Source organism: Labrus bergylta, chromosome 17 (assembly GCF_963930695.1).
Source record: "Labrus bergylta chromosome 17, fLabBer1.1, whole genome shotgun sequence".
NCBI classification, from domain to species: domain Eukaryota; kingdom Metazoa; phylum Chordata; class Actinopteri; order Labriformes; family Labridae; genus Labrus; species Labrus bergylta.
In genome coordinates this window covers 13,459,194-13,474,830 of record NC_089211.1, presented here as the reverse complement: position 1 = coordinate 13,474,830, position 15,637 = coordinate 13,459,194, and the positions used below count along the sequence as shown (strand labels likewise).

Sequence of the window (15,637 nt, the reverse complement as noted above, 5' to 3'; positions counted from 1 at the left end):
GTTGTAATGTGAGTAACATTTAATGGTTGACTACTTTACTTTTTCCAATTATGAAGCAACGAAACAACTGTTTTAAGTACAAACGAGCTTTACCAAGTAGCCATGTATTTTACAGTTGTGGAAGTGCAAACAGAGCTCACTGAATCACTGGCTCCAGATAAGATAACGCACCTTCAAGGTCTCTTTATAGACCCATGTCATAGACTATCGGGAAATGTGCTATCACATGGAGTCGCAGCTCAGCTAGGGAGAAAGAGGGCTCAACTACCTGAATGGCTAACAACTTCAGCTGGTATCTCGTCGTAATAGCGTTTGAGTTTCATATTCACACTTCGGGAAAAAAAATGATTGACGCTCTACAAATCACTTTATCACACTGTTGGTGTCTGGAGGGCGGCACTTCCTTTAAGAGTGATTACCGTGGATGTAGAAGTGTCAACCGTAATCATCCATCCCGCTACTTTTGGATGATACCATCAACATGGAGAGGTGGGTGGTCCGACTTTTTAGGATAAGATCTGTCACATAAATTATACAAATACTTTTTAAATACAATGTAATATGCCCCTAATGTAAAGTAAACAATAATGATAGACACAATGAAATGAAAAAAAAACTAATTTAAATCCGTAGAATAAAATAATCTGTTGGACGACGCCCCCCCCCCCCTCACTGTGACTATTCATAATGCATCCCTCTGAATAGAATAGATGTTTATTGTCATTTGCACAGGTACAGGTGCGTTTCTCCCTGAGTCAGCTTCTACAAAAGAGTAAAAAATTATGTATAAAATAGAATAGCATTATAAGAAAAACAAAGAGTAGAAAAGTACAAAAACATAAAATAAGTTGTAGTAACAGTAAATTAAAATAAACTGTACAGAAGTTATACACTGTATTAAAGCAAATATATAATACACAAAAATAACAAAGGGGAACACTGTACAATGAAATGAAAATATAAATATGTTTTTACGTTCACGTTTTTACATTGTTTATCAAGTGAACAGTAAACGTTCCTGTTCTATTCTTTTTGATTACTGTTTGTAGCAAGAGTATTCACATTTTACATGTGATTTCTGAATGCTAGCGGCCTTGACAAGACCAGTCATTATGGCAAAAACACATACATTATATTTTACAGCTATGGTAGAACAACCCAGCTGTTATACAACGGTTATAAAATGCCCTGTGCACACACGAGTGTTTTCAATTAGTCTTTAGGTGAAGGCTGGGTGGATGTATGCTGGAAATTACATGAGTTCACCAAACTATACATGGTAATAACATGTAATAAAAGGGCTAGGGGGCTGGCAATCCTGCATTCTGTACAGATAAAAGAGGTCGAATCAGGCTACATAAGTGAAGTCACCTGTCATTTTAGGCCTGGTATGTATAGGCTTTGATATTTTTTATGAACAGTTGCAATACCACAATGTAGAAATAACCTACTTCAAATTAAGCTGTCGGATTCTTTTTGTTGTTGTTGTTTAAGTAAAATACAGACTTAATGCATTCAAATATACTTATGGTATCAAATGTAAAAGTTTTCAAATTAGCATAGCCAATTACAAATGCAATTAAATTAAATGAATATAATGACCGTTGAAATGGTCAATAAATCAACCAAGTCCTTTGGGACCTTGTTAAATACCAAGGGTCACCATACCCTTTTCTCAATCAATACTAATATAGCTTTTGTGTGTTGTTGCTTATATTTTAATCTGTATCTGCAAAGCTCATGACATAATGTTAAGTGCAAATGAGTAATAGTTAAGTATTTCCCTCTGAATATATAGAGGAATTAAATCATTCAATAAAAATACAAATAACCTGTACAATGAAGTGGTACTTGTGTACAGTACTTAAGTAAGTGTAACTTTATATTCCACCATAAGGAGTAAATTAAAGAAACAAAAAAAAATGATTAGTGACAAAACAGCGTGGTCAGATCAACAAAGCGCATGGTTTGATTTTTTAAAAAGTGAAACAGTAAAATTAAAATGCATGCATCAAACTTCTAATCAATATTACTATAATGGTGGAGCAGGTTTGGCCTCACAAAAAGTTGAATGTTATGTGTTATAGTCTTTCATTTAAAAAAAGTAGACTCTTACTTATCAAATGTATGTGTGCCTTATTTATGTGACCCCCTCAGGCACCTAGTTCATTCATTAGTTTGACTATCCTAGTTTGACACCTAGTGGTCGCCCAAAGAATTGTATGTAGCCTATATGTCTTTAAAATCTAAGGGGCTTTGTTTCCTTTTTTTTCTGTGGGAATTGAGGGGAATTGATCATCTATGTTTAAATTTGTGCCAACTTTAAAACATTGACAAACAATTTTTAATTTAATAATTAGTGTAAAAATACACACTTAAGTCTTGTAGGACTCAAAGGAACAGTGTAATGTTCCCTGTGGGTGGGGTTAAGTGCCTTTTATTTGTGGTAGTGTTTCAGGGAAAGAGGAAATATTTCAAAAGAAAGGCTTGCCAGTAAACACAGACTTATGAGATACATTTCTTTTCTCTTTTTTTTTTTTTACCTTATATTATTTCAGCTGTTTTACTGTAGCCTACTTTTAGAACTGATTTGATTGCTTAGTAGATTTTTAGATATATTTATGTGGCTATGTGTACATGTTTTCTTTCTGTCACACTGCTTGGGGCTGGGAGAACACCATTTTTTTATATGCAGATATTTGATAAAAATGGCAAATAAACAGAATCTTGAATTGAGCTAACAAAAGGGCCCCTTCCCTGGATTCAATCGCTTTTCTGTAAACAAAAATTCTTTCAGTCCATCAAAATATCGGGAAAATATGTAGTCAGTGACTGTACTTATTAATTATACTGACTGACAGAGTTGTCAAGTCATTGAGGGGGCATACAGGGGGCGGATGATGACTATGTTACAGAGCTTTTATGGGTCAACCTACAGAAATGTTAATTTTACCACACTAAAAAATAAAAATCTAATTTGTTCATAAAGTGATACGCATTCAGCTGCAGCCTGGGGGAGTTTATTAAAAGGTTATGGTTTTAAACCTATTTCTTTCCATGTGGTATTTCCTTGTGGGTTGATCATTAACAAGATTATTTGCTGAAGGGTTACACATTCATTTAAATTCTGAAAATAATTTTCACATCCACCATCTTATTTCAGCAATGGTTAATTTCTAATCAGGATATACTTTTAATTGAAGAATATCTTGTTTTTTTTAAAGAAAAAAAAACATTTCTCTGACTTCAATCCCTTTCCCAGCCCCCTTATCCTTCCCACACTCTCTCTCTCTTCAGCACACACATTAACACACACACACACCCTTTGCAGGATTGAAGGTTCCTAAGAGTAATTGCAGGTGCTTCATTCACAGAGGAACAACACCAGCAGCATTTGTGTTCTCTGGTCACCCTCTCAGCAAAATGTCTTGGGATTATTTTGGATTCTCCTCCATAAGGAGCAATGCAAGAACCAACTCTTCCACTGTGGCTGTAAACAACCCGGCTGATATCTCTGTTATTGTGATTTACTTTTTGGTTGTCCTGGGTGTCGGAATATGGGTGAGTTGCTCAGTTTTCTGTTGATCGTTTTTAAATCCTTTTTCACTGTTAATAGTTAACTTCTCACTAGTTTTATAGCTGGGACAGCTGCAGTTTGTTTTACCTCTAAACTAAAAAAAACATACTGTTTGAATTAAGCCAAGACAGACAAAAGATTCCTGATTTATTTCTTGAAGTTTTGAAAATTATGTTTAAATGTAAGAGTAAAAATGTAAGCGGCTTCTCATATCAGTGTCAGCAACTTTTATCACCTAACAGCTGCACAGTTTAAAGGAGACATACTGATATGGTGCCATCAAAAGCTGGTTACCAAACAATCTGGTTCATGAATTGTTAATGCTGTAGCAGATCAAAGTACTTCTTATCTCAAAATGAACATTGAAGTGAATTTACATTGAGTAATATAACCGGAACATCCTTTTTAAGGTGTATCCAGTGACTTTATCCCTTTTTATTACTCAAATGACATGTGCAAGTAAATGTTGTTTCCACTGAAAAACAATATTTTGATATTTTGTTTAAAGCTGGATTTGTTTTTTCTAAAACACGTTTCACTGTTGTTGTAGGCCATGGTACGCACCAACCGAGCCACAGTTGGTGGCTTCTTCCTGGCAGGGAGGAGTATGGTATGGTGGCCTGTGAGTATTCAGCTCCATAATATTGAGTCCCAGAAATGTTTGATATGATGTAGTCTTTTAATTACAGTATTAAAGCTATAGGAACTTAATGGTTGCAGCTACAAATGCTGACTAACAATCTTTTATTGTTGTGCTCATTGGACTATTATTACTGATTATAGGACATACTATAAATCAAAGTCAACTGAAAACTTTAATGCAATTGAACATCTCTCCGAGCTCTGTTGGAAAAAAAACATATACAAAATTATGTATGTATATTATTTATGAATACTTATATGAATTCCACAGATTGGAGCATCACTCTTTGCAAGCAACATTGGCAGTGGCCACTTTGTAGGGATAGCTGGGACTGCTGCAGCTGGAGGAATTGCTACAGGAGGATTTGAATGGAATGTGAGTTATCTGTGTTGATGTGCCAATTTCACCATTATCACTTCTTACACAAATGTTTTCTTTTTATCCTGTGTCACTGATATTGTCACTTATCTCTGTAAAGTGAACTGATAAATGTGTAGGTTATGGGTGGAAGCAGAACAGAACAACATCAGGAGTCAATTTGAACTCTATTGTATTTTCAGTATGGTGCGCTGAATAATAATTGGTTTTGTCTTTGTAATTTTGTGTGTTTCAGGCTCTTATAGTGGTCGTCATCCTGGGATGGCTCTTTGTGCCAATCTATATCAAAGCTGGGGTAAAGTGAAAACACAGGACCAAATTTTTACATACAAAACACCTTACTCTCTATTATGGCCCGACCGATATGTGATTTTTGGGGTGGATATTGATATTTGGGAGACAAAAGATATCTTTCGTATGTCTGATCTGAAGAGAAAGATAGATATAGATATACACATTTATTTTGTTGATCCCTCAAATGCAGTTATCAAACACTTGTGGGAAAGATGGATCATTAAGACAAGATGGTCACTTAACTTAAAAGTGACTGCACATGTACATGCATCGCCGCTTTACACTGTGGAGATTGAATGCTATAGCTGTAATCCATATAGCACACTCGGCCCTTGGCAGCCAGAAGAAAACTGCTAGTGTAATACAGTGATACTGAAATGAAATGCTATGGCAAGCGGTTTAGGAAATTAATATATTGAATGAAACTTGAATATATTGAATGAAGTCTGAATATATCGAATGGAACTTTGAATATATTGAATGAAACTTTGAATATATTGAATGAAGTCTGAATATATTGACTGAAACTTTGAATATATTGAATGAAACTTTGAATATGTTAAATAAAGTCTGAATATATTGACTGAAACTTTGAATATATGGAATAGAGGCTGATTTTACTTTTCCAAATGCATCAGTTTCATTGTCATCAAAAAGATTACCTGCTGAATATGCTGGTTTTGCTAAATGACATCAGCTGAAATATACCAATACTTTGTTGAACGTCAAACTTTTTTGAAACAGCTGTTCGTACTCAAAATCATATGAATAATTTGGAATGTAGAATGTGTCACCTCAAAGATCATAGTTCAATTATTGGAACACTTTTACTACTAATCAGTAGTAATGTTCAACAAATCATGACTGAGCACACTTTGTGCATCCATCTTTAGGGAATTTTTTTAGTCTCTTACTGAGATGTCAGCTGAAATAAAACTACAGACTTCCATTCCATATATTCAAAGTTCTATTCCATATATTCAAAGTTCCATTCCATATATTAAAAATTCCATTCTATATATTCAAACTTCATTCCATATATTCAAAGTTCCATTCAATATATTCAAAGTTCCATTCCATATATTCAAAATTCCATTCTATATATTCAGACTTCATTCCATATATTCAAAGTTCCATTCCATATATTCAAAGTTCCATTCCATATATTCAAAATTCCATTCTATATATTCAGACTTCATTCCATATATTCAAAGTTCCATTCAATATATTCAAAGTTCCATTCCATATATTCAAAATTCCATTCTATATGTTCAGACCTCATTCCATATATTCAAAGTTCCATTCCATATATATTCAAAATTCCATTCTATATATTCAGACTTCATTCCATATATTTAAAGTTCCATTCAATATATTCAAAGTTTCATTCTATATGTTCAGACTTCATTCCATATTTTCAAAGTTCCATTCCATATATTCAAAGTTCCATTCCATATATTCAAAATTCCATTCTATATATTCAGACTTCATTCCATATATTCAAAGTTCCATTCCATATATTCAAAGTTCCATTCCATATATTCAAAGTTCCATTCCATATATTCAAAATTCCATTCAATATATTCAAAGTTCCATTCCATATATTCAAAATTCCATTCAATATATTCAAAGTTTCATTCCATATATTCAAAGTTTCATTCAATATATTCAGACTTCATTCAACATATTCAAAGTTCCATTCAATTTATTCAGACTTCATTCCATATATTCAAAGTTTTATTCAATGAATTAATTTCCTAAATGCTTTGCCATAAAATGCTAATTGACAGATGAATAACTTTCATACAATCGATGCATATTTGTGATAAAATTAGCTGATAACGATAGTCAGTGGATATGCTAATATTAGCCGATATTATCGGCTGGCCGATCAATCGGTCGGGCTCTACTCTCTATACATGTAAATATTAGTTTCCTCTGTTAAAGTTTGCATTCATAGCTGAAGTGACACAATAACCTTTAAATGATTGGGACATCTTAAAAACAGCCACATTTAGAGGAAAAAGGTAGGTAAAACAAACACAAATCAACCATGTTATTTTTGTGGGCATGTTTAGGTAGTCACCATGCCGGAGTACTTGATGAAGAGGTTCGGAGGCCAGCGTATTCGCATCTACCTGTCTGTGCTCTCCCTCTTCCTGTATGTTTTCACCAAGATCTCAGTAAGTCACACATTCAAACATTCAGGGGTAGCCTCCATTTCAACACTGTGCCAAAATTGTGTGTCATTGATGTGTCTTTTTCTTTCCTTCTTCTGTCCTCACAGGCAGACATGTTCTCTGGTGCCATTTTTATCAACCTGGCTCTTGGGTTGAATATCTACCTAGCTGTTATCTTGCTACTAATGATAACTGCGCTGTACACTGTCACAGGTTTGTCCACTGAGGGTGCATTTACTTCCTTTTTAACTGGAATCACAGATCCCTCATAAACTAAAAGTCTTATCTTTTTACGGTATGAATGGCATCATGACTGGGGGTAAAGTCTTCCTAAGACCATATGTAGACATGACTAGTTTATCTTTGGAGAATTGTTGTGGTTAATTAGCCGTAAACTGTGATAAGCAGGAAATTGCCTTCTGTTGCTGTTTTGTTATAATGGACACACACTCAAACGTCAGCTTTGTTTGCTAGCATGAGCAGGGGGAAACCACTTGCATTACAAAACTACAAAGTAGATGCTGATGACCTCATTAGTGCTGATAAAATGGTTTGATTTAAATTCAAATATACAAAATAATAAACTCTGATGTTGTGTCTCAGGTGGATTGGCAGCAGTGATCTACACAGATACCTTACAGACCATCATCATGGTTGTGGGATCGTTCATCCTCATGGGCTTTGGTAATATGGTATCCTTATATTCAGTTGCTATTTTTAAAGTGTTTTTTTTTTTTACACCGGAAGATCCTATTATTACATAGTTGTTGAAAAGCATAACGATTGCTTTGTACATCACATAGTTGCCACCAAAGTTAGTGCAAGAAATAATTGGTTTGGATGAGAGGAGATCTGTTGGGATAAATATACAATATGGCAACACTGGGACATTAGAGCAAAGTTATTTCTCTGCTTCAAGAGTTCTAAGCAGTTCATTTATTTTACAGAAACAGCTTTGACTGGATTGATCAACCAAGCAACTGTCAAAGACTTTTAATTTCACTTTTTGCACAAAAACTGGTAATATATAAATAAATGTACAGCACAGAGAAAGCACTTATAGCAATCCTGTAAAAATGATATGACCAAATCCTACTGTAGCTGTGCTGATATTTATTACAAAAGCACTTCTTGTATGCATATCTTGTGTGACATTGATAAACCACCGGTCAGTCTAACTTGCACACATGTCTTCAGCTTTCAATGAGGTGCAAGGCTATGAAAACTTCCAGAAGCTCTACATGGAGGCCATCCCCGCTATCACAGGAAACGCCAGTGAAAACTGCTACACGCCCCGGCCAGACTCCTTCCATATTTTCAGGAATGCAATCACAGGAGACCTGCCATGGCCAGGCCTTGTATTTGGACTCACCATTCAGGCCACTTGGTACTGGTGCACTGATCAGGTCAGTCAAGCATTTGGACAGTACTATTAGGAATGGCCACTGTAAATGTGAGGACACTCGTCCTGACTAAGTGGCAGGTAATAGGAAAGTCAACATGGTCATAAATACACACAAAAACTCACACATGCACACACATAATACACAAACACACACAGTCTCAGTCAATTGATTACAACCCATTTGCACGCACATTTATCTTGCCTGTTTTTGCCGGAGTCACTCAAGCGTTCTGAGTTGGTGCTGTAAGAGGATGTCCATGCTTTTAGTTGGGCTATACTGCACTCAAGAGACTCAGATAAGATTAACATGGGGACAATTTTGTGACCTTGGTGAAAAATGAAGTTGCAGTTTAAATGATGACATACTTTAAACATATGTCAATGGTCAACCTACTCTATCACTATCACTCCAAATATGTGTTGTTGAACCCGATATAAAGGGATATTTGAGTTTAAAAGATATTTGAGTAAAAACATTTAGAATCAATACTTTTTTTCCACCTATCTTGACACTACTGACCTTTTCCATCATTTTATTTTTTCGTTTTTTAGGTGATTGTTCAGCGCTGCCTCTCAGGTAAGAATCTATCTCACGTTAAGGCAGGCTGTATCCTATGCGGCTACCTGAAGCTGTTGCCAATGTTCCTCATGGTTTTCCCTGGGATGATCAGCAGGATTCTCTATACTGGTGAGTTTGTCCTGGTATTTGTCATATTACCTCCGCCAGAGAGGTAATATATAATAACACAAGCAAGCTATTTTGGACTGGATCCTTAACAAACTTAAGGAAAGGTAATTATTTATTCTTACTCATATTAAGAAACCATGGCAGAATGGACTCACAGATAGATCAAATGTCTTCTTTGATGTATTGTTTTAAGTAAGAAAAAATAAGTTGATATAATTTCAATATTCTCTATCTTGATTTAGTTGAAGTATTTGATTTTTCGTAGTGTTCATGATAAAAATTACTTTTTTTTTTAAATGTATGTAAAGTGTGAAATGCTTATCTGTAAATAATAATTGCACTGTTTTGATGATGACATTTTAGCTTGGCACAAACACATTATAATTAAAGGTTTAAAATGCATCCAAACATATAAAGGGGTTTCACATTTAGATCATAGAAGACATGTCTATTAGCATTGGTATCTTTGAGTCCCCTTCTAATGTTTAGATTTGGGCAGCTTTGGCTCAGTTAGAGTCGGCCTTAAGGTCGAGGGTTTGATCCCCAGCTCCTGCAGCAACATGTCCGATGTGTCTTTGGGCAAGACACTTCACCCTGAATTGCTATCACTGCTTCGTCGGCAGCATATGGATGCAAATGAATGTGTATGAATTGGATAGTTACTTATGATGGTCACTTTATATAACAGTCTTTGCTATCAGGTTGTGAATGGGTAGGTGTGACCTGCTGTGTAAAAGTGCTTTGAATAGTCAGAAGACTAGAAAAGTGTTATACAAGCTCAAGTCCATTTACTGTTCTAGGCATAAGCTCAAGTACCACTGTTGCTCATGAACATCTTACAAAATATGAACTATGGGATTTACACCTGCTAATCTTTTTCATTTTATTTTAGATGTGGTGGCATGTGTGGACCCAGCTGAATGTGAAAAACTGTGTGGAGCCAGTGTGGGCTGCACTAATGTTGCTTATGCCAAACTGGTGTTGGAGCTCATGCCCAATGGTTGGTGTCTGCAGACTTTTATTATGAAACAGTATACATCAATTAATAGCCTTAATCTTCATCTTTTCTACCCCATGTCCATCTGTTAATCTATCTGTTTTAGGTCTGAGAGGTCTTATGCTGTCAGTGATGATGGCATCTTTGATGAGCTCACTGACCTCCATCTTTAACAGTGCCAGCACTCTCTTCACAATGGACATCTACACTAAGGTTCGCCGCTCAGCCAATGAGCGGGAACTCATGATTGCTGGCAGGTAAAACGACGTTTCTATTCAGTTTGAAGTTACTCCTGTTAAGTAAATGCACATGTGCTTGATGGTAACCATCTACACTTGTGTGTGTGTGTTTGCATGTGTTTAGAGTGTTTATCTTGGTTCTGATTGGTGTGAGCATAGCCTGGATCCCCGTGGTGCAGTCAGCCCAGAGTGGTCAGCTCTTTGACTACATCCAGTCCATCACCAGCTACCTTACACCACCCATCGCAGCTTTGTTCATTTTGGCAATCTTCTGCAAACGTGTCAATGAGTCTGTGAGTTGCCATTTTGATCACCTCTTAATGTACACACTTTAATTCTAGGCGAAACATAAGAGCAGCTCTTTGACGCTGCACTTGAAGAAGAGACTGAAGATGTACTTAGTTACACAGCAGCACACAACAATAATACAAACATGCTGATGATACGTAGGTATAATATATATACACTATCTTTGATTGGGCTGGGGGAATGCTTACATTTCTAATAAGCTTAAAACTCAAAATACAGATGAGACTGAGAGGAACCAACGTTTTATTGGTATTTAAATGTTGACATATTGATGCCACTAGGGGCTGTACGATGGTGCAGGGGTTTAGGTGTCGCCTAAGGTACTTGATTTGAATCCTGGGTGAGCGTTGGCCTTTCTGTGTGGAGTGTTCTCTGCATGCGAGGGATCCCTTAGGGTACTCCGGCTTCCTCCCACTGTCCAAAGACATGCTGGTTAGGTTAAATGGTGACTCTAAATGCCCGTATGTGTGTGTGTGTATGTGCAGAAATGTGTGCACAATGGTAATCCATTCACCATTTGTTCATACATTTAAATCATGACCAAAAGAGAGTGCACTCTTACAGATGAAAGCCAACACCAACAGTGAATTTTTGGATCTGGACAAATAATGTCCATTACAAAGATCTTGTGTGACTAATGGCCAAAGGTCATGGTAGCGCTTTACTGCTTTTTTATATTCTTCTAACTTCCTGTGGAGCATAATAGGGTTTTTAGACGTGCCTATAGTTAATTGACATCATCATGTGTGATGTGATCGGATGTGACCCCATGTTGATGTGATTCATTCTCTCATGGTTATCACTGTAGCCCATAGCCACGTCATCAGCTTGTTAGTGTCAGTTATCAGCTGATTTATATAGCCGCTAATCACACTTAATTACATTTTCACTATCAAGCTCATTTCTACCTTGTTTGATCCAGCTTCCTATGTTCTTGTTAATTCTATCTGTCATCTTGTTACTGTATATACATCATGTGATGGGGGGGCGGGGATTAACTAATAAGTTTCAATGAAATACGACCTAGAGAGCAGAGCATTTAATTAAATGTTCCTACTATGTTTTGGAAGAATTACAGTGGATGCAGACACAATTTAATTATCTAGAGATTGCAGTGAGACATTCATGGTCCCAGAGGAAGAATCCTACTGACTTTGACAATTCCCCAACTTTTCCTCAGCTGTCAAAAGGTGGTTGAACTTTGTGGTTTTTGAGTGTTATGTCTTCAAAACTGTTGGACGGCTTGTCATTGAGAAATATCTGAAAAACTTCTTATTGTTCTTATCCTAACTTCTCATGTATCCCTATCATCAGGTAAGTCTACTTCTTCGTTTATAACTAAATGCCTATAAAACAAATTAAAACGTATCAGCCGTAGCTGTTCTTCGAGTTTTTGTGGATTTGTGAATGTTCCCCCAACAACACTAAACTGGCAAACATTTTAAACATTTCACCAGTTTCTCCTGATACCTGTGACTACAGACTGCTACCACTTCAGAAGTCTGAATCAACATTTTTTCTACTATTTCCTTTCCTCAGGGGGCCTTTTGGGGCCTTGCAATAGGACTTGTTATCGGCCTCTCTAGGATGATTGCAGAGTTTGCCTTTGGCACAGGCAGCTGTGTTGTTCCCAGTAACTGTCCCACCATCATATGTGGAGTCCATTACCTCTACTTCGGCATCATCCTGTTTGTTATCTCCTGTATCATCATCCTGGCAGTCTCTCTCATGACCAAACCCATCGATGACAAGCATGTATGTGACTGCTGTGAAATAAGGCTGAATTAATCAGTCATACCCCAAACATGACCACTCACTGGAATACCAAGCACAATTCATAAATAATAAGTTTGTACCAACATATATATATTTTTTTGTCTAGCTATATCGACTGTGCTGGAGCCTCAGGAACGAAACAGAGGAGAGGGTGGACATTGAACAGGATGATTGGGTTGATACCAAAGAATCCAACATGGAAATAGAAGGTAATCAGCACACTGTCATCAAAGCATGCGGTTAATAAAAAAACATGCACAAATAAGCAAATGTATTTTATAACCTTTATGTCTTACCTTACAGAACCAGAGGAGGAGCCAGGCTTTTGCAAGAAAGCAGTGTTGTGCTTCTGTGGGCTCGAGCAGCAGACAGGCCCTGAGCTGAGTGCAGACGAGCAGGCAGCGCTGCAGAAGAAGCTCACAGACACAACAGAGCATCCACTATGGAGGAACGTTGTCAATGCCAATGCCATTATCCTCCTGTGTGTGGCCGTTTTCTGTCATGGTTTCTTTGCTTAAAAGGAGCTCAACTGACCCTAATCGCTCTCAGATACTGTACTGCTATATTTAAATGAGATGATTTTATATGAATGTAAAGTATGACCTGATAAACTTCCACCTAAAGAAGATCTTGTAAATCCTACTGTACTGTATCATTATTACCATAATGCTTCTGATGTCTTACATGACATCAAATGTACTTTGGTAAAGCACAAGCCTGTCTAAAATATGTAATTATTTCATAGAGTAGGGATGTAAAATATCTTTCATTGCTGTTAATTTTTCAGTAAACCAGTTAACTGAGCTGTAATCCATTAACACATTTATAACCTGTTAATTAGACATAAGCATTTATTCTTTTATATGCTGCACATGACTGACTGTTATACTGTTAAGGTATAATGAAAGAGAGAAACAGTAACCATTAACATGAGATCAGCTGATTAATTGATGTGCAGAGTACTCAAGCTAATTTTTAATTAAAAGAGTGCATTCACGATGCTTACAGAAGCATACAAGTCTTATTTAATTTTAGAGTCACTAGTTTGAATGCATGTGATCTGCATAAAATGATCTGAAAACTTGCAGCATTGGCAGTAACATGTGCAAATAGTGATTATAATGAATGTTATTCTGATTCAGTCTGCTTCTTAAATAGTTATTTGTTGTATTAGGCACTAGCTTCTAGCGTAGAAGTAAATGACAGGAAAGTGAAACGAACTGGCTAACTTTGACTTATTTAATGAGGGATGTTGCCTTTAATCATAAAAAAAAAAGAAATCAAGATTGTAATATCCCTGTTATTACTATTTTTGCTACCTCATTCTACCTAAGCCTTTTTTCCCCCACATAATGTTTGCTCAAAGTCCATGTGAGCTGTCACCTCATAAATCTGTGCACCTTACTTGTGTTGTTTTAGGTGTTAATGAATGAAATATCTCAGGGACGATAGGTTGCACGGAGGACTTTTTGACTCTTTACTGTCCTCTACTGGTAAATCTTTATTCCTGCAGAAATGTATTACACTGGTTTTCTGTTTACATCACTGCACAATTGTCAGTTTCTGGTACATCAGCTCTCTCTGGAATAAATGAATTCCTGATAAGATTAAATGCTGAATGATGATAAATAAATGATAACACTTGTGAGATTATTCCTCATTTTACCAAAAGCCATTCCCATTATGACACATTCAATATCTCAACTCTTATCACTCTGGTTAATGAACACTAAGCTCTAATGCAAGCCTTGGAATTGTGCACGGGTTGATTCATTTATGATACTGCCTTGGACTAACACGTTTTGTTCTTTGTAGTTTTATCTCTTTATAATTGGCTGCACATTACTTTATACTGGTTCAAATCGTTCATCTGGCACTGACACTGCTGGCATGTGTGGTGACTAAATGTACCAAACCACAGGCAAAGGTCAATATGAAGGCTGGTCACACTCTCAACAGGCAGAACTTTTAGCCCTTAAACACAATCGCCATCTGATTTACTATTACCCAGAGTGATGAGTAATTGAAAAAAAAGAACATGTTTTAAATTCTTTGAATGTTTCAAACAAACAGAGTTTATCATTTAAAGCAAAAGGGGAACTTTAATAAAATAAAGCAGAAAAAGTAGAAAATGTGATTAACATCGACAGCATTTGGCAATACATGTATCTAAAAGGTAGTCATAATTTCTTTGTAATCACAAAATTATTCTGATTCTATATCCTGAAGTCCTATCCTATAGATTATAGTGGGTGCTAATGCAATCTCTTTTGTTTGGACCCCCCATTATGGTCCACAAGTAACACCTGTGGGGATGGAAGACGTCAGCGAGCATGGCTGTTTTTTGGCACAATCATTAGCAAAATAATAAAACTGTCTAGCTGTATGTTTGTGTTTATCTGGTGCTCGTTAAACCCATGCAGTGACAACAGCCACTTAAACTGTCTAGAGAGCTTCTTTTCTCAAATTGAATTTTAACTATTTTCATTGCACAGTATGAATCAAGTGTGGCAATTAATCAGATAGCAGAAGTATATAAACAAGTTTAGGCGACAGTATAAATGTACATAATAAACAATAACCCATTGAGGTAGCGGGTTTATTAGAAAGTTATGTAACTGCCATAAATAAACATACATAAACACTTCATAAGATGTACATTACATAAAATGTAGCTATATGGTATTACTGGTTCATGCCATGGTTTAGGCCCGCAAACTCTTTTTCTACCAAGAAAATGTTGTCTGCATTATTTAAAGACAACTAATTGACAAAACAGGTGAAAAAGAAATCAGCCCTTGTTGATAGAGATATGCCTGAGGGCAGGCTAAGGCCCTCTCTTGAATGTGACAGGTTTCATAGCCCTCAGCAGAGACAGATAGGTGTTTCGAAATCCCTCTGAACTGCACTTTACCTCTTATAATGCCAGTGAGAAAATTCTTGAAGGAGAAAACAACTCCATAGACCTTGACTTACACCACCATAAACCTAAGTTTATGGCACAACAAGTTCACGGCTGTAAAACTCCTACACACTCATATGTTTTTGGTCCACTGACTGTCACTGGCATTTGCAGAAAGTTCATCAACAGTTTAAATGGTTTTTCAGGCTTAAAACAAGTTTCGCTCCTTTATTCTCATTACTCATATGG

General features: G+C 36.3%; 1 protein-coding gene across 1 annotated transcript; it reads left to right on the top strand.

Annotated features, from left to right (window-relative positions):
• Nucleotides 1-466: 466 nt before the first annotated feature.
• Nucleotides 467-14,131, top strand: slc5a1 (solute carrier family 5 member 1). Its single transcript, XM_020629809.3, has 16 exons — nucleotides 467-489; nucleotides 3,375-3,561; nucleotides 4,128-4,199; nucleotides 4,491-4,595; nucleotides 4,834-4,893; nucleotides 6,971-7,075; nucleotides 7,180-7,285; nucleotides 7,676-7,756; nucleotides 8,270-8,478; nucleotides 9,030-9,165; nucleotides 10,058-10,165; nucleotides 10,269-10,419; nucleotides 10,526-10,694; nucleotides 12,250-12,465; nucleotides 12,593-12,695; nucleotides 12,790-14,131. Exons 1-16 carry the CDS (start codon nucleotides 482-484, stop codon nucleotides 13,002-13,004), a joined length of 2,031 nt encoding a protein of 676 aa, XP_020485465.2. The 5' UTR covers nucleotides 467-481; the 3' UTR covers nucleotides 13,005-14,131.
• The last annotated feature ends 1,506 nt before the right edge of the window (nucleotides 14,132-15,637 follow it).

What these genes read in the sequence shown, in the direction of transcription:
- slc5a1 (XM_020629809.3), top strand. An exon ending in GCAAACGTGTCAATGAGTCT is followed by an intron (nt 10,695 to 12,249) that starts GTGAGTTGCCAT and finishes TCCTTTCCTCAG; the next exon opens with GGGGCCTTTTGGGGCCTTGC. An exon ending in AACCCATCGATGACAAGCAT is followed by an intron (nt 12,466 to 12,592) that starts GTATGTGACTGC and finishes TTTTTTGTCTAG; the next exon opens with CTATATCGACTGTGCTGGAG.